Source organism: Sceloporus occidentalis, unplaced genomic scaffold (assembly GCF_023333645.1).
Source record: "Sceloporus occidentalis isolate IW3139 unplaced genomic scaffold, rSceOcc1.0.p SCAF_164, whole genome shotgun sequence".
Classification (NCBI taxonomy): Eukaryota; Metazoa; Chordata; class Lepidosauria; order Squamata; family Phrynosomatidae; genus Sceloporus; species Sceloporus occidentalis.
In genome coordinates this window covers 1,102,549-1,125,904 of record NW_028317144.1, presented here as the reverse complement: position 1 = coordinate 1,125,904, position 23,356 = coordinate 1,102,549, and the positions used below count along the sequence as shown (strand labels likewise).

Below are 23,356 nucleotides of genomic sequence, written 5' to 3'. Positions count from 1 at the left end.
AAGCCAGCTCATTGGGGAGATATTTGCCCCATCCGACCTCTGTCGGTTTATCCACCCTGGCTTACGATTAAACTGAACTTCAAATGTTGTGGAACTGGTAACTGAACCCAGTAGCAGGGCTTACCCTACCATGGACATTTTCAGGGATAGGGGTGACATTAAAGTAGTCGCTTTAAAGCATGTTAGAAGCAAAAGACAAATTGTGGTTATGCCACAGCCGGCATGTGGCTTGTCAGGATTGTACCTGACAGATCCCTTGAACTAAACTACATGCTCTCCTGTTTCATTAATTCATCTCCTGATCCACCTATTAGCTGTTTAGAAGATTATTTAAACCTGCTTCTACCCTTTATTTATCCCGCAGTGATACCTTGCTTGTGCTGGAATATGTGTAGGTGTTTGTGTGTGAGCACGGATGTGTAAGTGGGTGAGATGAAGTGTTAAAATTAATGTGTACATGTGTGTTAGTGAACATGAGTGTGTGTTATTTATGTAAGTGTATTTATGTGTGCCAGAGTGTATGTTGGAAGGGCGAGGGGCAGGGGCGTAACTAGAAGCCTCAGGACCCCGGTGCGAGAATCTGTTAAGGGCCCCACCCCAATCTACCCCCTCTCCCTCCCTTCTCACTATTTACCTTCTCCCTACCCCCCCATTCTCACTAACTAACCTCTCCCTACCCCCTTCTCACTATCTACCCTCTCCCTACCCCCCCTTCTCACTATCTACCCTCTCCCTACCCCCCCTTCTCACTATCTACCCTCTCCCTACCCCCCTTTGTAGGTCTTACCGGGCAGTCCTGTGGTGGGAGCACGAGGCTTCTGTCTTGCTGCTCTGCCGCGGTGCGCACGGCTTCACTGCTGAGTGTCGGCATATGACGTCATATGCCAGCGTGAATCGCCGGCACCCGAGACAGACACCTCACGCTCCCACCACTGCAGTCGGGGCAGCGCTGAGGCAAGCGGCAGCAGAGAAGACAGAATGGCGCTGAGCAGTTGCTGAAAACTACCACTCGGCACCCCTTGGGCCCCCCTGGCTGGCAGAATACCAGGGCCCGGTCGCAGTTGCGACCCTGGTAGTTCCGTCACTGGGCAGGGTCAAAGAAGGCACAGACAAGTTACTTAGGGACAAAAATTAGGGCACAGGCCTCCAACTGGGAGGGGAGGGGAAGTGCTACTGGAGACGGAGACGCTGATCAGAAAGGAAGGATGTGAACCAGGAACGAGCAATGTCACGGAGTCATGTGGAAAAGGTGACCCTTAGTGAATAGATACAAAGACCAGCGGAAAAAAAATCATATTTGTAATAATAAAATAGTGTAGCCTTTCTGGAATGGTGCTAAAACCTGAGATGTCCATAATCTCACCTGGTGATCTTCTATGCCAAATTTCTGTGACCAGAGATTTGTGGCGCTCCAACTGCAATTAAATTATGAGCCAAATTAAAGTCCCGAAATATCTGTAAAACTTTCTGATGCTGTAAATTACCTAACCAATCTATCTAACCCCACTTTGTCCTCAAAAAGGGAGGTGAAGAGATTGGTTGGGCCATAGGGTACTATATAATATATATATATATTTTTTTTTATTCTTTTATGTTGAAATATTAATCCTGTTTTACCAAAACAAAGAATTTTGAAAAAAATTAGTGCATCATATGGACTCACTTTTTATCGCTGATCAATTTCACAGAACTGCAAAAGTATTCTATGGTAATGACATTTCTTTGGGATGAATAATTCTCTTATAACCACATGGAATATCCGTTACATACAGCCTTAGGGCTATATGTGTCATGTTTTTTGCCTACGATATTTCTTTAGGATTCATTTGGATGGGACTTAATGGACAAGGATGTCAGGGACTATATGATTGCTATAATATCAGATTAGTATTTTAATGTGCTCTTGCATACTTCACCTTGATACAGCCTCTGGCTTTTCTTATACCCACATCGGTGTCAAAGAAACCTTCTCTTATTTTTGCCTGCGTTCTGAAATCAGTAATGAAACATCTATATCATAATCACTAAAATCAATTTTAACTAGCTAGACACACACGGGCATGATTACCACCAGTCCTTTTGAATCTGAACATCGATAAAGTAGAACCTGTCTTGGAAAGTGAAGTAGGCTAAAAAGTATCAAAAGGCAGCACATGATCTACAAAAATTCAAGAACAGATGAGTAACAAAGTTGTTGATCTCTATCCGACTGGAAAAGGGTTACAAAGACCTTCCTAAGGCTCTGGGATACAAACAGAGAAAACTTGAACCTTCCCAGGAGTGGCCGGCCTGCCACAATTCCTTCAAGAGCGCATTGACGACTCACCCAGGAGTTAACAAAAGAACCCAGACTAACATGTAAAGAACTGTAGGCCTAACGTGCCTCAGTTAAGGATAGTGTTCCCGAATCGTGCAAAAACATCATCCATGGCTGAGTTGCACTGTTGACCAAAAAGAATACAAAGGCTTCTCTCTCACATTTACCAAAAAAACATCTCCGTGACTCCAAGACTTTTGGGACAATCTGTAGACTGAAGGAGAACTATTTAGAAGACACTGATCCTATTACATCTGGTGTAAAGCTAACATAGCATTCAACAATAAGAACATCAACCTGAACAGTCAAAACAAGGTGGTGGTAGTGTGATGTTTGAGGCTGCTTTGCTGCTTCCAGACCTGGGCAACTTGCTACAATTGATGGAACCATGAATTCTGCCCTCTACCAGAAAGCCCGGCTATCAGTTTGTGAACCAAAGCTCAACCGCAGTTGGGTTATGACAACAATCTGAAGTCCACCTCTAAATGGCTCAAAACAAACAAAATTAAGGTTTTGGAGTGGCATAGTAAAAGTCCTGACATGAATTGTGACTGAATGAAACAATTTTGCCAGGAAGAGTGGCTAAGATCCCTCCACAGTGATGTAAAAGACTCATTGTCAGGTATTGTAATTGTTTCATTGCAGTTGTTGATATATAGTGTACTTGAGACACATTTAATTGAAAATGTGTTTTTTCACCAACTAATTCCATCTATGATTTAACCTTATGAGTGCTGGAACCTGGGTTAACTTTCATAGTTTTGCTAATTTTAGGCGACAACCACCTAAACAGCATACAATTTAAAAAGGTAAACCTTGTTTTTCCAGAACAAGTTAAGCTAATTATAACTACCTAGTGAGAGTCAAACCGTGGACAAAACCCAAATTGTCCCCTTCTTTCCCAATAAATTAAAAATCAATTAATAAAAGTAACAGAAACAAAATAATTTCCTTAAAAGCTCCAACCACCCCTTGGTAACAGGTGACCTTATTCAATTAGGTACACATAAGAATGGGTTAAATTAAATGATCACACCAAAAAACAAATAGGAAGGAAATATGAGGTTGCCTCCTGAGCGACACATTGCTTGATTACCTAAAATAAGGTAATAAACTTTGTTTACCTCACTGATCTGAGAAAAAGGCATTGCTATCCCTTTAACAGAAGCCTGAAGTCAGGCCAGCTACTAGTCTATTATATTTTGTTAATGTTATATTTTGCTATACATCATCCACAGGACGGCCATAAACCTATCTTACGATATGTTAACGCTTTGGGGAAAACATTCCTGTTTTTCATTATTCAGCTTCGAGACCTCAATTAATGGATCTGTCACTTATATTTTATTTACTAGCAGCAGTCAGACCTCTGAGCCTTTTGATCTGACACACATTATATAAAAGAAGCACTGTACCTATAGAGAAGAAGACACAGCAAGTGGCCTAAATATGACTCGCGTTGCTGTAAGAGTCTTTGAGTCCTACCATTGCAATTACATAAATCCCCAGCTAACGAATACAAAATTCATTGCGGGTTCCACTCTAAACACTGTAGACATATTGTAGGAGTGAGAAAAAGCTCTCTTGGTATTTAAACAAATGGCATGCTGTTGGCTCTTGTTGATATGCTCACATTTAGCAGTTATCTCCAGATTGACTGGAACAATGCCAAGTATACACTTAGGGACTCCCAAGATTACTGTAACCCTCTGTGGTATGCTGAAGAATTGTAGGGAGGAAAACATTCTGTGGCCTGTAGTTCTCACCCCTTGAAGACAATCCTTAACGTGACAGCATGATTTTAATGTTGATGAATGCAAAAGTAAAACAGACACATTCAAATACATCAGAGCCTCGTGTATTCTTTGTGGTGTGATGTTCATGATACTTACATGAAGAACACAAACGTTTAAAAGGCTTGTTTTAGTGTTCCATGCGACCCCACCAAAAAAGAATCTCAAAACCCAAGTGGAAATAGTACAGCTTAAACCTATAAGTAAGTGGTATAATTAATTACATTTCTGATCATTTTTGCCACAAACCATATCATCCCACCTCTTATAATATTGCATTTTATATGAAATGGAAAGCATTATGAATGTGTGGTACTCTAGTCTAGCTGTTGTAGAAGACACTTTAATTCATAAGGACATTCGTTCTTATAATATACTCTGCAATGGCTTTTTTTATTTTTTATTCACAAATTTATCTCTATAAAATAACACAATCAGAGAACAACTAATTTAACTTTATTTTGGTACACATTTAAAAACTGAAGAAACAATAACATCCACAAGTTTTGACTGTCCATTTTATGTTAAATAGGGCAATTACAAAAATGATTTGTCAACAAAAGCATAACAGAAATGTAAAAAAACAAAAAAAAACTGCAACAAAAATGGTGCTTCTGTTTCATATCTTCTATATCTACCCCCATTAATTACTGGTAACTACAGCTGCAATCGCAGTACTGTGCATTGATGATATTTTGCCCGTTTTGGAGTCTTTATAGAAAATCTTAAAATAGACCTGCATATCTGCACTATAAAACTATAAAAATGTTAGCTCTCAATAATAAGCAATTATCCCTAAATTGGTAGTTCTGGGTATAAGCTTTACACAATGATGCAAAGGACAAAAAAAAAAGTGTCAGAAAGGGAAGGGTGGTTCTGTATTGTGCTTAAAGAATGAGAGCCCCCGCAACCATGAGGTACACCCACACCCAGTTTGTAGAGCGTTTGAAAACGTTTAATGCAATTATGCCACCCTCCCTGAGGGGTCCACAGCAGCCATGCACACAACCCCTATAAAAAAAAAAAGCACACAGAATGCAACTGTCAAGGCTTGGGGAAGGCAGAACAGAATAGAGTTTGCACAACTTACCAAAACAGATTGTTTTTTGGATGTTTAGATCAGACAGTTTAAGAAGGGATACAAAAGTCTGTACATGATGGCCTCAGACCTCCATTGTCCTTTACAAGAACATGCTGCTGTTTCCATGGGAGAATTTAGTATTTAACTCTTTGGATTTTCGGAACAGTGCTTTCTTCTGAGCATCGTCAAATCGGTTGACTTGAAGGTCTTGGTCTCTGTCAAACGGTCTCCTCTCTTGTGGCTTGTTTTTATCTTCTTCTGCTTTCCGCTTCAGTTTTTTCTGGTGGATATCCATTAGGGATTTTGATCTTTTAGAATCCTATAAGTACAAAGGGACACATTCATGTAATATATATAAAGAAGATTGAATACCAAATAAAACTAGAAATACACCAAATATTTTACTTCTTTAAAATATAAATGCAGTCATAATATTAAGGAAAAGGAATGTGGATACCCTTATGAAAACAAAACAAGGACGACATTTGAATAACTTAAATATATTGTCCCATTAAATTAATGTGTATTTTACATATATTTTTCTCATGTGCATACTTAAGATGACTTCCGCTTCATGCAAAATGTCATACTTCTAGCTACTCGCTCAAGCTTTTATTGGTACATCAACATACAAAAGGTAGAGCATTAAGGGTTACAATACCCTTCTGAGAGGGTGGAAGATAAACAGAACAGCCTGCGATCAGAAATTGTGGAGGCCAATACAGTGAGGGAAATAAAACACGCATGGGATAGGCTTAACGCTATCCCGAATCTACAAAAACACCAAGGACTGATTAAGGTTTGAGTCTTTACATCAGGGGAAATGTGCAGACTAGATGGGCCAAATGGTTCTTATTTGCAGTCAAGTTCTATATTTCTATGATGGATAAAGTAGTTAGGAATTCCGTCTTAATGTACCCTTTACATTAATTCTAAAGTGAATATTTTTATTTAAAAAAAAATGTATTATTTACTGCCAACTTAATATATTTTGCTATTTAATTTCTTTATTTTCCCAGGCAGGGTGATATCCCACTATATCAAGCCATTAGCAACTCTCCTACTTCAAAACCTGCACAATTAATATAGGAATGATTAAAACCAGGGAATTTAAACCCATGAGCATCCACAAGGATCTAGACAATGGTTAAAAACCCCCAGAAGGAACGGAAATACAATTCTAAAATAATGAAAGCAGTATAGAGTTTTATTTTACTATTTGCAGTAATGTTAATAATGTGGCTCTCGGATTTAAACAATGAACAACGGATCCTTTTTCCATCTTCAAACACTCTGCCTTCCAGCACTTACGTTATAGGTGGACACTTGGTCGGCCAGTCTTTTGTCTCTTTCTGATAATGGGAATATTTCCACTTCTTTACTGCTGGAAACTTTTGCTTCTTGTTTTTCCTTTGAAATAAAATCACAATTGAGATAATAAATAAGCCTTACGAAGACTGAGAACCACTGCCAGTATCTGAGAATTTTTTTTATATATAAATATATATTTTAAGGTATACTACAGCCCTCCTTTGCACTATAATGCATAGAAAGATTCCTCAAACTCCTATCTGTATTTATGACATGTCCAGTACCTTGCAGGAGACAAGTTTTAATATACATGGGGCAGTAGGTTGTATCATAAATAAAAAACTTCAAAATTAAACTCCATTTTATTTTTTTCTCCCCTATAATTACACCTACTCTCTCCTCTTGGGATAGGTATTCCAACAATGCAACCAACTGCTCTGATTTGCATTTTTTTTTTTTTTTTTTTTTTTTATACAGAAAAAAATGAATCCTTACCTGTATTTTTCTCTCTCTGTCTGCAGGGGTATCTGTCCAAATCGATCGGTCTCCTGATTTTTCATTGGTTCTTCTCTTAAAGGATCTTGGGCCCAGCCCAAACGCTGTCATCTCTGGGGGAAGCTCAGTCATCCATGACTCTCTGGTAGCAGACTTCAACCCATCCTATGGTTAAAAAATAGAACACATTCCCTTATGCAATGTCAAGTTACAACACATGGCAAGTCGCTTCTGTCTTAACGTGCTCATGTAACAAGACAGTATATCCTACAGCACTGCGCAAAGATGCCACATATAATATAGACTGTGGCATTTATCACCTGTAAGAAATCAATTAAAATAACTGCACACAATGTATTATACAAGCACCCAATGCTCAAAAGGTCAGAATCTCCTTCCAGGAAGACAGAAATTTTATGATACAAGATTGGCTTCACTGGTGCTAAGTAAAAAAGCCAGAGGCTTCTGTACAGCCTATGCTAAAACTACACAAGCATGTTTCAATTTCATATTCATAGAAGTATTCTTATCGAATATTCACTAATTGACCGTGGAAAATGGTAGAAATTGATATGGCTCTTCCTGCAGTAGCAACTGTGATCCCACAGCCCAAATTCTAAATCTCAATACATTCAAAACATCACCTTATAAATAAAATAAGACACCTAATTATTGGTTTTGAGGTCCAGATTTAATTGTCTTAATATTAGATGCCCTGGTTCTTTAAGGAAAACAAACAAGAATAGAGAGACTGGCACCGTCTATGTAAAAGAATATCAATATTAGAAAAACGGAATGTTTCAGAAACCATATGGTTCTGTCAGTAGCGTACCTAGCGGGGAGCGGTCCGCCCCGGGTGCCGCTCGTCAGGGGGGTGCCACGGGCCAGGGCGACAGCCTCGCCACTTTTAATTTTTTTTTTTTTATTTATTTTTTTTACACGGAGGAGAGAGAGGGGCGCCGAGCGGTTGCTAGGCGCCCCTCTCTCTCCTCCGTGTAAAAAAAAAAAAAAAAAAAAAAAAAAAAGTCTCCTTCGCGAGGCCTCTTACTCCATCGCGGTGCGGGCATGTCATGCTGAGCGCCGCGCTAAGCAGTGAAGCAGCGCAGCGGCAGAGCAGGAAGGTAAGTAAAAAAACCTTTAACTACAAAGGGGGAGAAGGGGGTAGATAGTTGGGAGGGAGGGATGATAGGGGGGTAGATAGTAGGGAGGGGGGGTAGATAGTGATGAGGGGTATAATATTGAATTGTCTGAATGAGGGAGATAATGAGGTGGTGAGAATGCATTAATGAATGTGTAAATTTGTGTGAATGAGAAAGAATAAATGATTATGTGAATGAAAGTGTGAATTAGTGAGTGACTGTTAAAGTGTTTGTGTATATGATAGATGTAAAATTGATTTGTGGAAAGGCAAAGATGGCACAAGTAGGATGTTTGAGTATTAATATTGTTATTGATTTTTTTGTCCTATTTTGCTGTGTTACTTTAAGTAAAAGTGTGAGATTTTTTTTATGGTGGGGGTCATATTTGGTTTCGGACAAGTAAATGCTGGATTTTCGGTTTCAGTCCAGAATTTTCGTTTCGGTGCATCCCTAAGCCAGACAATGAAGTGGTAGGCCTATACCACATCAATGTTTGGGTTAGTATATAGTGATAGGAGTTATGCTGCACTATTATCAGTGTCTGGCTCAATGTATAGTGATAGGGATTACGCTGTACCACCGTCAATGCCTGCCTCAGTATATAGTATTAGGCGTTATGCTGTACCACCGTCAATGTCTGCCTCAGTATATAATGATAACAGTAATGCTGTACCACTTTCAATGTCTGCGCCAGTATATAACGATAGAAGCTATGCAGTTTTAAAGTGTTGGGGGGGTGCCACATACAGGATCCGCCCCAGGTGCCAAATATTATAGGTACGCCCCTGGGTTCTGTTATATTAGTATATATTTTATACGGATTCCCTAAAGGGATTCTCAACTGTCAATCAGGTACATTTCCCTCTTGAACCATACTACTACCCAAAGTAATTTTCTATTGCGGGCATCTGTCATAAAAAAAAGTTACTAATGGCATGCTTTGAAAGTACACATTCGATTATGAATATGGTTTTGTTACAATTGTTTTGTTTACAACTAAAAAATATAAAAGTGACCCGCAAAACACAATCAAACTAAAACTCTATTTCCATGCAGGATTCCAATTATCTTACATCGTCTGTCGCAGTCAGCTTCTGTTTCATCTTCAAAGCTCTGCGTTCAAAATCATCAAAAACACTGGATGTAGCCGGACCTTCAGCAGGAAGCGGACCGATGACTTCATCACTGGCCTGACCCTGGGGATCAATTAAACAAAACAATTAAAAGCAAATATATTATCGGTTGTCTGCTAAGCATGTGCCATGTTCTATGTTGTGTAGAAGTGGAAAAATTGGTATAACCCCATCCACCAAGTTGCCTCATTCACTAAACTTGGATTTAGTTGGTAAAATCCCCCGATATAAATAACACGTCTTGCCAAGGTAACACAAACAAAAAATATCTAACTTAAAAGATGTAAGCTTTCCCCTTTTCCATGCTTGATGTACCCATACAAATAATATAAACTTCTTACAAGTGGGACCTTCTTCTGAAATCAGGGAATCAAAAAAAAATGTATATTTTGCAATATTTCATGATAACAGTAATACATTTTGTTAATGTTCTAGAGGGCCACATTGACCCCATATACAGTGTATTTTAGTAATCTGTTTTTGGGCACTCTTATCGTGTGGATCCCAATGATGGGGCCCTCATAAAAAAAAGAAAATAAAAAAAAATGAAAATAAAATTGTTAACTGTACAATTAAAAACTACAGAACTTTGGACACATGCTTATATCTAGTTATATTTACATCAGTTTATAGAGGTAGCGATGGCTATGGGATAATTCAGCTTTTATCAGGTATTAGGTAGCAACATGATAGGTCTCTACGGGGTTTTCTATCATGAAGACCATGATGCTGTACAGAAAGGTTCCAGCATTAATTGGTTCATGCTGCTATGTACATACTAGTGCATTCTGAAAAAAGTAATCACAGCCACCACTGGTGTCTTCATTATTCTTCATCACAGGGTGATCTCCCCGTCTACTGACATGCTGCTTTTGCTTTGTCTTTCACACATTTGTTTTAATCATTTCACAAAATACAAAGAGAGTCCATGGTGAAATGATAACAATAAACTATTAACATGATTTTTATTTTTAAAAAGCATTACTTTGCATTTTTCTTAGTATCTGCTTTATTATTCCTCACCATTAGGTTCTCTCTCTCACTGTAAAGTTGCTGGCTATTGTGCATTGGTTCAGGCTTTTTTTAGGTTCTGCTCTCCTATTTCTGTTTATTTTTTTTGTGCTGTGCATATTTGTAGGTTCTGACTATACCCTAGGGTTGCCAACACATGTGCCTCATTAATGGTGTCCATAGAAGCAACATAGCCATGAAAAGTGAAAGGTGGCGGGCTAAGCAATATGTGACCATACAGCGTGACAGAATCCCCAAAATATACACCATAGGTAGGGTTTTTTTTTTTTTTTTTTTTTTTAATAGTATTTACTGTGTGTGCTGAATTCTTGCAATTGTTAAAATATAATACATCTGTATATTTTCAACCTTACAAACTAAATGGTCACTGCAATTTGAAACTGTCTAATGTATACAGCCTTCTGACTGGAGGATCATTTGGTTTATACACCTCCGGGTTATGTTAAATATAGCTTTCAGTTTCAGCTCAAAGGTTTTTTTGCCCTTCATTTCCTTGCAGCTCCCAGAGCTGTCAGGAGAGGAGCGGTGTGGAACAGAGCTCACAAATCCAAAGTGACATCTGAATTAGCATTCCCCTCCTATACCCGCACCGGGAATTACAGTCACAAATATTTCCAACTGTTCTGTAGCGACAGGCCATGTGAAAGCCACAAATTGGTTCAGATTTCCAACAAGGGCACAAAACAATCAATAGCAATATTATACACGGCAGTTTATTTAAATGTACAATAACAAACCATATAGGTTTTACAGGTAAAGGGTTATAATACATTACTATAATTATGATTTACAACATTTACCTTTCTGGCTTCTCTTGCTTTAATAGATGCACTGATACTTTCATCTAGGGACACTAGCCATCGCATGTACTTTAATACATATGATACCCAAGTGGTCCCTTTAAAAGAGGCATTCCAGTATCCCAGAGAACCCCCAAAACACTTTAACCTACAAAAGCATGAAGTATAACATCTCAGCTGCAGCTCCCCGTCCGCTCTGGGGTCCGAGGTTTCATGCCAAACAGGGGCAGACTGTCCATGGATGGGTTTCTCGTTAGACCCCTGCCAGAAGTGTTAGCCGAGTCAATGCTAAATAATACTGTTAGCGTGTGTATCATGTGCAAGGAGATGTACTCGGTTAAACACATCTCCTGCACGGAAAATGGCTGGGGGTGAGTAAAGGGACCAAATGCACATGGTGAACATTAAAGCACATACAACGCCTGGAGTGTCCCTTTCTATTTTTGCAGGCCTCCCCGTATGCATTTGTTTTTCTCCAACCCTATTTGTCATGCAGGAGATGAGTTCGACGAAACACATCTCTTGCCAAGTGATATGCTTAAAGCAAGCCAACTCTAGTGTTCCAGGGGCTCTAGGAAGACCCTCATTTTACATACACAGAAACCACTCCCACTGATTTCAATGGCAGCATTTTCCAGCCAACTGGCTTCTTCAAGGAGCCAATCAACAGCACAAACTTTTGAACCACAAAGGAGGCATTACTTACAAAGTACTTTTATATGATATAATTGTTCATGAGACTGCCTGGGACGCTGGAGTGTCCATTTTAAGAACAGGCCCACTTGAGATCCAACCAAAACAGGCCTTGTGTTATTGTCTTTTTTTGCTTTTTGTGGCGTTCAATGGGAGCATAATTTACTTTTATTAGCCTCTCCGCCACCAATAATAATGGTTCTTTTCTTCTACTTAGCTCAGAGCAATGATACTGAGGGCTGTTACTTTTCAACATTTGAGATGCTAGAATGTTACAATTAGACAGGGAACAATAACAGCCGTACAGAACATCTACTTAAAAAGCAGGTCTGCATTCTAACATCTCCACTGCCACTTAGTCATTAAAAGTTAATTTGTTTTGGGTTATTTGAGGTCCCATTGTACAGGGCTGCAGAAAGTGATGGCATTATATAAAGCAATTGGTGATAATATGACAGCAAAACATAACTGTTCATGTAACAGCAGACAAAACAAGATTTTTTTTGGTTTTTAAAGAAACTGAAATGTTACAATTGCTCATTTACTAACCGGTCCGTCTCCTGGCCACTACATACAGACACCCAAATTTCCCTTTTATTTTTTAATGAATTTTCAATCTATTCAGAATAGTTATAAATTTTGGAAAATTATCAATTTTCGCCCAATGGTGACCAGGGGTTTCCTCATCGTAGTGACAGAAGCTGTAGTATTGCAATATAAAGTTTATACATTTTTATTGGACTAACATTCCATTTTAAGGATGAGCTTTTGAGAGTATAAACCTCCTAATTACCTGTAGAATTAAATTTAAAATCCTGGTACTAACTTATAAGTAGGGCTGAAACAACTAATCGATAAAATCGATAATAAAAATCGTTGTCAATGATTTTCATTATCGATTAATCGAATCGATTTTTATCAATTATAAAAATTATAATCCGACCTCAAACAGAGATCGGATTATAACACTAGAATCCAGATCCCCCGCAGCGTTGCAGGGGACCTGGATTCCCCTCACTGTCGGCCGGTCTCTCACCCCCTCCCATACATCACTCTGCCTCTCTACCCGGCTCTGTTACCGACTTCATAGAAGCCTCAGCGTAAGTGAAGGGCAGTAACGGAGGCTGGCTGTGCGCATCGTTTAGACCCCCACCGGCTGACAGAGGGTCATCCTCTCTGTCAGCCGGTGGGGGTCTGCATCGCAGAGAGAGAGGCAGAGCGGTGTATGGGAGGGGGGGAGGAGCCAGAGTGGTGTATGGGAGGGGGGAGGAGCCAGAGTGGTGTATGGGTGAGTTATAGTGGTGTATGGGGGGTATTATGAATTTCAGGGCATACAGGGGGTATAAGGCATATCGATATTAGGCATATCAGGGGGGCATAAACATATCTGGGGTAAAAGGTATATCAGGGGGCTCAGTTGCATATCACTGGCATATATGGGGGCAGAGTGGCAAGCTGGGGGTCAGATGTGCATAACCGGGGGCAGTTTGGTAAATAAAAAAAATTTAAACAAGGCTTTTTTCTCATAGTTTATATTAAATATGAAAAATAGTTAACATATGAATATTTACTAATAACTTTGTATTAAAACCTAGTTTGAGAAACAGTGTTTGGGTTCTTGTAGATTTTATTATTATGTCAGTAAAATAAGAAGGTGAATAGAGAGGCCATTGTGATAAAGAGATGAAAGTGTAAATTGTACGTTTTTTATTACATTATTTTAAATTGAAAGAAAAAAAAAAAATTATCCGATTAATCGAAAAAATAATCGGCCAACTAATCGATTATTAAAATAATCGTTAGTTGCAGCCCTACTTATAAGGCCCTCCTCCATACATTTATGACCTCATTAGCGAATACTCTCCTACTCGATCCCTACTTTCTTCCCATGGGCTAAGGCTCTCCTCCTCACTCATCACCTCTTCCTTTTCCAGTCCACAAGATTTCACTCGAGCTGCCCCATATCTCTGGAATCTACCCCCAAGGAACCTTCAGCATTCACCCTCCCTCCCGACATACAAGAAACATCTAAAAACCCACTTCTTCAGAGAAGCCGCAACATCTTAGCTGCTAGAACTTCCTTATCATTGATACAACCACCACACTGCCTCTCACTCTGTGCCTTATGTTTGTCACCCCATTTCCCTCTAGATTGTAAGCTTGCGAGCAGGGTCCTCTCCACCTACTGTATCGGTTTGTCTTAGTCTGTCAATTCTTGCGTTGTCATACCCCTTGAATTTATGTATTGTATTAAGCACTGCGTAAACTGTTGGCACTATATAAATAAAAAATATATATACATATATATATATATTTTATTTTTTTAGGGCAGATAAGCATTTTTTGTAGTTTTATTTTTTTTTTGCCTGGAGACCTGGGTCTCTTGTTCCCACAGTTTTGTCATTGTAACATCACTGGGATCTGCTTGAAGATTCATTCCATGTAAAACACCGCAGAGGTGTTAAAAATTTAGTAAAGAAATTCCTGCCAGTGCCTGCAAATGATGATATCAGTTATTATGCATTTCCTCTCCCAGATATGTTGGTACCATTACATTAACCCATACCCTGCTAGTAACCGTTCCAAACCTCCCCAATAAATACAAAAATGATTTTTGAATGAATGCTTCCCTGAAGTCAAATATTACACGTAACAGCTCTGTATAACATAATAGCAATATGTTCTAGTTTATAGTAAAAATGCAATAATGTGAGGCTTTCTTATCATAGAAATTATGTAAAAAAGTATTTTGAACATTGCAACTACTGTAACATTTTTAAGTAGGTCTCTGCATCGGTATCTTCTTAATCCTGCCAAAATTCTGCACGTGACCGAGTTTGCAAACCTCAGAAGGCCCTCTTAATGAAATATCTATTTAGTTAGGTTGCCATCATGCCAACAAGCAGATGAAAAGAGCGATCACATTAACATTGCATTTGCCTATTAATCCCTGTTCACCAAGAATCAGTCCGCAGCTTCTATTGAGCAAGGGGTACGAGGATATGGTTAAGCTATAGCCAAATGTAGTGCATTTCATGTGCACGCTCTGCATTAAATTCCAATTACATCCAACAGATGGCTAGTGTGTCCCAAAGGTGAAATATCACTTAGCTGGAGTGGAAAGCTAAAGATGGGAGCTTGTTGCTCCAAGTTAAACTGATGGCAGCCTACTGGCATGAACTGAGAAGTCCCCAGCTGCCACGCTATAAGAGTTTAATATTCTTGCGTTTTAAGAGCGAGGTCTGACAGCAGACATTAACCATCATTAAATGCCAATTAATCGACCTCATTCTTAATTCAGTTTTTGTACCCTCATACTTCTCAGAAAAACTTTATGTATGCAGAAATAGGTCTCTAATATACGCAACTAATGTGCTCGTGCAGAAACCAGATCCGCATCAATTGAATTAATGTGTAAGGCGCTTGGGGAATCAGATCAACAAGGCCAAAACACAACCTTTGCCGCTGTTCAGAGCTTATTCCTGTCTGAAGTTTCAGAAGAGGTCTCATCTGTGTATACACATCTGTTCACTGCTACAGCGCCTCATTTGGCCCAAATCACTTTGTAGGGATATTTGAAACAAGTTTATTGATCACCTATTTTCTTTTAAATTCAATTTCTTTATTTTGGATTTATTGAAGAACTTGGTGGTACCCTGGCTCGTGCACCATCTCACTACTGAGTGCTGCATTCCAACCTTTCTTTCTGTGTATGCTATTTTCTTTTAAATCACAAGACCTTGTCCCCTCAAAAGGGGCAGATTGCCATCTTGCTGGAGCCACACCATGAGATAGTACTGATAACTAAACGGAGAAGCAAGATAAATGTATCACTTGAGCCATCCAATGCAGACAGGGCACAAGAACGATGTTCCAACTTTCTGCCTAAAGCTGGATTCCAATATAGTCTTCAAAGAGGGATCACATTTAGCAGATACCAGTAGTGAAAAACAAAACTGAGTAACACAATCTAAAGTCAAACACAAGTGTTGTTTTCGTGTTGGTACATATCCAAGTCATGCTGACAATTCATTTAAGAATGCTAGAATCCACATTCAATGATCTCATTAAAATAATTAGTCAGTGATTAGGGCTCCAGCCCCCCACATGGAAATCTAAACAAAAAAAAACTTTGTCCAAGTAGCAAACAGATTGAATAAATCATGAAAGAAATGATTACCAGTATTTGACATTTCAAAAAAAAAAAAAAAAAAAAAAAAAAAAAGTTACAATTAATGGGGCTCCTGCAAACTACTGAGTGGATCCCATGCTTTTCCTTATACCCTTTTGCCCAAGGGATATTACCCCTGCATTAAATGCTTCCTCTACTATCCACAACAGCAGGGGTTATTTTGGGGGAATGTTTCAGACCAATCTGAACCCCGTCAGTAACGCACCCTTTAACAGACCAGCAAGGATTCCCCACCATGTAGCTGTCCCCCTCAACACAGTCGAAAATTGCTACCTTAGTTGGTATGGGGCCGATTCATGTGACCTAAGAAGGTTCAGCTCTGACATTTGGCACAGAAAGCAGTTCTGTAGACAGCTCGGCAGTGGACCTCTGGACATGGTAGGTTGGCCCAGGGTCTCTATGGCCATGTTTAAAATTACATGACAGATTCACCTTTAATGTGAAGCCGTTATATACAAAGATATGATTACATTTATTTAAAAATACTATAGCTATGTTTCAATTATTTGTTATAGAGGCTTTAAAAGTAACAAACGTAATTGCCTTATATCCTCGCTCTAAGGGGATTCATTATGTATTATCAAGTCCCAACCTCAATGAGCTGCTCCTTAAAGCAAAGCCGAGCAGGCCCTGTGCATTGAATAGTTAATACGAAGAGATTATTTAAAAGTCTTCTGCATGACTTAACTATATGTCACGAGGATTCAGTCCAGACCTTCTTGAAGGCATTCACTGACATTAATAATGGATAGTAATGTCTTTCAACTAAAATAGTAAACTTTCCTGCTTTAGTGAACACTCATGCCTGGCTCCAGAAATCAAGTAACTTCCAATAAAGCACAAGACCAACATGAAAGGCTAAACTTAGTCTGTTTAATTGTGTATATACACAACAATGGACTGTCCCGTGGGGAAGAGGGTCTGGAGATGGGGACAAACCAGGTGCACCTAATCCATCTTGATCACTCTTAAATAAATTTGCATGCATGGTAAAGAGCAGATGATATAAGGCAATGGCTTTATCAGCATTAAACCTCTGTCTCTCTCCTTTAAGTTGGAGAGAGGCAGAGAAAATGATAAAAACGCTGCTGGAATAATGTCAATGATCTACCTGCAGCTGATCAAGAAACCAGGACTGCTATGCGATTAGCAGGCAGGGAATCAAATGTTCTCATGCTGCAAAATAGTGAAAATACAACAAAGCACACACATACATATATATATATATATATATATATATATATATATATATATATATATATATATATATATATATATATATATATAATGCGCCCATGTGATGACCTCAAGACTTCATCAGGGATTGTGTCTAGAACTTTTGAACGAATGAATAAAGTAATTTATCCTGCAATGTTTGGAATGACCAGACTAGTCAATGGAAGTAGCTTGTATAAAGTGAACACAGAGGGGGGGGTTGTATGTGCCTTGTACAGGCAACCGCTGGACAATTTCAATACAAAGGCTCACGTAGAAAACCAGCTATGCAAGTCCTCAAAGTGAAGCCCAAAAGCCTAACTAAACAGAAACGCAAACATTTCCAGGGAACAGATCCAGGGCAGTGTTTGCCATATGAGGAACTGAGTAGAAGAGCAAGTATCTGTTTAAGGGAAAATCTTAGACATTTGTCATTTATGAGCACAAAATGTTGCTTCACTTGACATGTGTTATATATGCTATTATATAGACAATGTGACATTGTAAGCCACAGGGAGATGATTTGTGCAGATTTTATGCAAAAGTACTGGACAAATCATGTATGTGGGGGGCCTGGATGGAGCAAATGGAGAGCCAATGCTCATTTCCCTCTCATTGAAAAGTCTATGCCAGACTGGATGTGTGCAGGACCCAGTCCGGGATTCCTCCGAAGCCCACATCATGGGTAGGTGTTGGACACTTAAACCCCCTGAAGCCTCAGTCAGGGAGACTGTTGAGGGGGAAGAATGTTCCATGCACTCCCAGGGCAAGGACCTGAAACGGCAATCCCTGACCCAAGTGTGGTATTACCTACCTGGACCCATGTGTGCTATCTGGGGGAGTTGTCCAGGGCTTGGCTTAGCTGGGTCTGGCGGGGAAGTTAGTAAATAGTTAGGCTGGTCAGTCTGGACCAGCAACGTGTAGCCAGAGAGCTCCAACGGGGGAACACAACAGATATCCCCAAATTAAATTCATAAAATAAAGTTTTATGATTTTGTTTTCTGCAGACATAAAGGACAGTGGTGCCCTGTTTAACATGCGCTTGTTTTAAAAGGGCATTTTATGTTCTAGCCCAATGGCTACCATGTGACTTTGTTGAACAGGGCCCTAATACCATTATACTCCCAATGCATTTCCTGATAGTGGTTCAATGCCACTTCAACTGGGGGCGAGGTTGCCCCCGTGGTGTGCACCAAGACTCAGCCCTGTTGCAGATGCCCTCCAGGAGGCCAGGTTAATGGAACAGAAATCAGGGAGAAGCAGAAAAAGAAAGAAGACGGAACAAGAAGAGGCAGGATAAGTAGCAGAGCTGCAGAAAAGGAGAGGGCGACAAAGAAGCGGTTACCAGAAGGTAGGGAGACATTGAGAGAATGCATGAAAATTTGGAGCACTTGGCTTTGTTTTAGTTTGTTTCATTGGGGTCCCTCCTAATTTTTGGACTTTGGTACGAAATAGTAATATTTACTACATACTAATTTCTAAACTTAAAAATACATATCGGCCCAGTGTTTTCCTGGCCATTCAAAAAGCTTCCCTGCAATGTCCATTTACTCAAACTGTACTTTTAACGTTGCTTTTTTAGTTGCAAACAGATTTGTGTTTTCAGCTTCCCTATTCCCGTATCTCCTTGCAGGCAATGATCCCGGCAGCTGTCATTTTTATTACTAACCATACAGCACTGTCCTAGTGGTTATGGTAGCCAGACAGAGCATCTGGCTCAGACTTGGACAGAATCCACACATTAGTTTGCGGATACTGGCCACTTGGTTGCATTTTCATCAATTAGAGAGTATACTGGAAAAGGAAAGCATTCATTAAAAGTAAACCATATTGGACAAAACAAATGTATTCTGCGCATGTTTTGTTTCCCCATTTGCAGCTTCAACACGGGTTGAAATTCTTGAAACCTGCTGTGACAAAGGACATCGATTTAAAGATTTGTGTTTTATGTGATGTGATCAGCAAGTTAGAAATGGCGCCTCAATGGTTTTTCAGCGTGGGTGAATTAAACGTACCGTGGTAATGGCGTGAAGTGTAGTTCATGTTTCCCAAATCTCATCACACATGACCACATGGGTTAAGGGGCAAAAACCATAAATATACAAAGGATAGGAGTATTATTCAGTGAATGTGCCCAGATGATGCAGGAGTTTTGTGACAAATTTGAAACAAGACTTTTATTGAAAATAAAGTGAAAAGGCTCAGGCTGCTTCTGTCTCTATCGCAACGTAACAAGCAGCAATAGGAATGGGGAAGAAAGAAAGGAAAAAGAAACGGACTAAAATGTTTTCACCGACAGATGGACAAACATTCTGGCACTAAGACGGTAAACAGACAAATATATAACACTGAAAGTACAGCAGACGGAATCTTTTCAGAGTTGTGTAATTCTATGGTGATGGGGTATGTATATAGCACCAACCGCGGTGTTACTAAATAACAGGAATACTTAACACCCTGACAACGAGTAAACAGCAAAATGTACTAAAGTGTATTGTAATGGTTTCTAGTGGGTGTCAAAGCTGGAAATGGATATCTGAATAACTGAAAATGGAACTTCAAATGAAAATAATACATGATAGATGGTTTTCAGTTTCAATTAGGTTACCGGTCCTTCATAATTCACGTAGTGTCACCTACTAACAGGTGAAACAAGGCTTTTCTACTGAACAGCAGCAAATTCACCGGTCATTAAGTGGGATGGTACGTTTGTTTTTGTTTTTTAAACTCTTCGCTAGTACAATGAAAGCAGGCGACAAAGTACATCACTATTGGTAAGAATGTAGTAATAATGCCATAATGCTAGTATTTCTCATGTGAATTACTGTCAGTGAATCACAATTAAGGTGCCCAAGAACTCTAAGGGACACTTATCTTAAAAGGAAATACATAAAACATATTTTCTCTAAAAGAATGTTTACTGTGGAAATAATTTGACTTAATGTAGCTGTAAGACTTTTTTGTGTATTCCTTTGCACCACTACGTACAAGGAGGATTCTGTATTAATAGAATAAGAAAGTCTAGAAGACAATGACCGGCACTTACCCCTTCCCTGAAGCCAGAAGGATTGCAAGATCCACCATGATCGAGACTGTCCTCACTATCCGAGTGTTCGCGTTTGAAGCCAGGCGGTAAGGCAGGACCTATAACAGGTCTTAAAGAAAGATCTTAGTTAGTGAGAATACGAACAAATATCAGCTTCATCGAGCTACAGCACTCCATGGATGACGCGTTCTCACATTTAGCTATAACCGAGTTTGTATTGCGTGCTGTTTAAGTATAATTTAAGGATATTTATGTGCAGAATTGTACACTTTCATTTTGCACTTTTAGACCCTTAAAGAGAAATAGTCACAAATTGTTAATTTTATAAGATGGCATTTAACTTTCCTTCTAAGTGGAGCACTGTGTCTCACATAACTACCATTTCATTGCTGGAGCCCCCAAAGGGTATTCTATCAGACTTTAGTGCTTCATCTGGGAGGAAATATTGTCTTTGCAATATATCTTTTCCAATAATTTGTTACAGTCCCTCTTTATTTTTAATAAAATAGTAAATTTAAATAGATTTTTACAATACACAACTGGATCACTGATTTATACAATGTATATTATTAGTTTATCAAATTTTCCTTGATGATTCAGTTACAGCTGAATAAGCTGTAAATTGCCTGCCAGAATAACTACTATTTATTTGATGTGGTATAATTCTCTTGAATGTGTCATGCTGGCTGAAAAGATGGTTAAGCGCACTGAGTAAATGTGAAATTTGTTTATTGTTCAGGCTCGCGTTAAGCATGGCACTACGTAACATGGAAAACTTAACATGAAAAATACCTCTCGGGGGAATCAGAATGTTTTTTAAATCCTGGTGGAAGGGCTGGCCCAAAAAAACTATCATCTTCCTCTTCTGCTCGAGATGGGCTCATTTTTCTGGAAAGAGAAAAGCAAAGCAATTGTTTTAACCCATAACTAAGACCACTTACTTCTAATCGAGCATCAAAAACTAGAATTTAAAAACAGAAAGTATGCCATATTTGGCAACATACATAGTTTCCACTTTCATTTCACTATTCACAACACCAGCAAGTAGGGCTGAGCTGACCATGTAAAATGCACAATAAATGTGTAAGAAGACTATGAAGAATTCTCATTGATTTCATTATAAAATAACTATTCTAGCTCTCCCTGCAACAGAAGCTCACTGGTGTTGAACTTCATAATGCACAATAAGTTAAAGGAGCTGAAACTACAACTCTCCAGCAAATGCTCCTGACAGCTTTCCCTTTAGTGAATAAACCTGTGTTGCAAACCTGAAACTTTTAGGTATATACCCTAAAAAGAAAAAAAAAATACATTTTCTCATGTACTATGTCCCCAACAGAGAAGACGTACTGAAAAAAATCTTTGCACATATGATGGAAGCAGAGATACGTTCTTGGGTTGCTACACCAATATACATAGACACACAAAGGTGTAATGTGCATACATACATGCAGGCATTCACACAAAGATATCACACAAAAATACACAGACACACATAATTCTATTCCAGGGGTGGCCAAACTGCAGTCCTCCAGCTGTTGCATCACTACATCTCCCATAATGCTAAGCTAAGGGGCTGGCTGAGGAGGATGGGAGATGTAGTCCTGCAGCAGCTGGAGGGCCACAGGTTGGACACCCCTGTTCTTTCAACTCCACACATTACTTTTCATTATTTAGATCCAACACTGGAAGGTTGCTCCAGCAAGACGTTACACCCATGTTAGTGGATCCCTTGTATGGCTTTCTAAGTGTTATGGCTTTATTCCACATTATGAGTAGACCACTTAGAGTCAAGTCCATCTTCTTGCTTGCTGCAAAGGGTTCCATGCCCCCCCCCCAAGTAAATGACCTTCAATCACTATTAGGGATTACCTGTGGCTGTCTTTGCTCCTCTTACTTGCATGTGGTCCACTTTTATCATGCCAAGGGTTAGGTGTGGAGTCCTGATCACTGTCATCATTAGAGTCAGTGCTGCTGTTACAGGAGTAACCAGGAGGCAGTACAGGACCTGCAACTGTATATATATAACAAACCAATCTTACCATACTTTCAAGAAAATGCACGACATGCCAAAATATAAACGCATTAGTTGTGGCATTTTTTCCTGGCAATTTTTTGATGTCAAGCTAAATTAGAACAAAATAGTACGTTACCGTGTCAACCCTCCCTTAACTCTCTACTTAGCTTCAGCCCATAGTTTCTGATGGGTGGCACTACTGCTGAACTGGCAGCATAGTACCAACCGGGCTATATATTTGTGCTGCAATGGTTTTGCCAAGAATCATTTATTATAAATTGAGCCTGCAGATGCTGCTTTCACACCTACTATAACGATAGACATTCCAGAGACCTCAGAGGTTCTAAAAGCGGATGTGATTGTCTATGTTGGCCTTACCCCATGTTCTGTCTAAAGGCTGTCTTGCACAGCCGGCATTAACCTTAAAGGGATCCCTGTATAAAGTGGATATAGAGGCAAAAGGTGATCATTGTTGACCGTATTTGCATTTGCCTACCCAGAATCCCCTGTGGTTGTGGCAGCACCATGGGATTTCTGGGGGGGGAAACAAGCCTTCTGGCTTGTCTGGTACATGTGGATGAGTGTTTAATAATGCTTCTACTACCCCTAAAAGATTAACGGAGAATATATGTGTACAATGTACAAGTCATTACGCATAATCATATAGTATTAAAACCTTGCAATGCATTATATGTCAGTTAGCCAACAAAGGTATCATCTTTACCAAACGTGCTGTCTGTCTGTGGCTAACACGGTACCGCTTTATACCTGGTTAGATCACGAAACGTGAAGGCATCCAGGCAAAACACCAATCACAGCAGTACCCATCTAACACTGCACATTATTGCACACCGGTAATTGCGTCATCAGATACCGTGGCCTTGCCTCTTATAAGTTCTATCCGCTCACCTTCCTCCGTGTCCTCCTGCTCCTCACTGTTCAGGAACCCAGGCGGGAGCGCCGGACCGATCAACTCCCGGGACATCTTCAACTAGCGACTGTGTCGCGGTGACGTCACTACACTGCGACAATATCTCCGGCGCATGTTTGTTGCGCATATGATGGCAGCCGAACTTTGGGCAAAGGTGATAT

At 39.5% G+C, this 23,356-nt stretch overlaps 1 protein-coding gene across 1 annotated transcript; it reads right to left on the bottom strand.

The window, feature by feature from the left end:
- Positions 1-5,291: 5,291 nt before the first annotated feature.
- On the bottom strand, positions 5,292-23,249 carry LOC149279489 (GPALPP motifs-containing protein 1-like). Its single transcript, XM_089501126.1, has 8 exons — positions 23,117-23,249; positions 22,120-22,261; positions 21,040-21,135; positions 20,248-20,356; positions 9,210-9,332; positions 6,998-7,162; positions 6,503-6,601; positions 5,292-5,510 (listed from the first exon to the last, which is right to left on the bottom strand). The coding sequence occupies exons 1-8, from the start codon at positions 23,247-23,249 to the stop codon at positions 5,292-5,294; spliced, it is 1,086 nt and encodes a 361-aa protein (XP_089357252.1).
- Between the last annotated feature and the right edge of the window lie 107 nt (positions 23,250-23,356).

What these genes read in the sequence shown, in the direction of transcription:
- LOC149279489 (XM_089501126.1), bottom strand. Translation starts at nt 23,249, where the DNA reads ATGTCCCGGGAGTTGATCGGTCCGGCGCTCCCGCCTGGGTTCCTGAAC. An exon ending in CTTCTGGCTTCAGGGAAGGG is followed by an intron (nt 9,333 to 20,247) that starts GTAAGTGCCGGT and finishes ATTGATCCCCAG; the next exon opens with GGTCAGGCCAGTGATGAAGT. An exon ending in AGCTGACTGCGACAGACGAT is followed by an intron (nt 7,163 to 9,209) that starts GTAAGATAATTG and finishes TTTTAACCATAG; the next exon opens with GATGGGTTGAAGTCTGCTAC.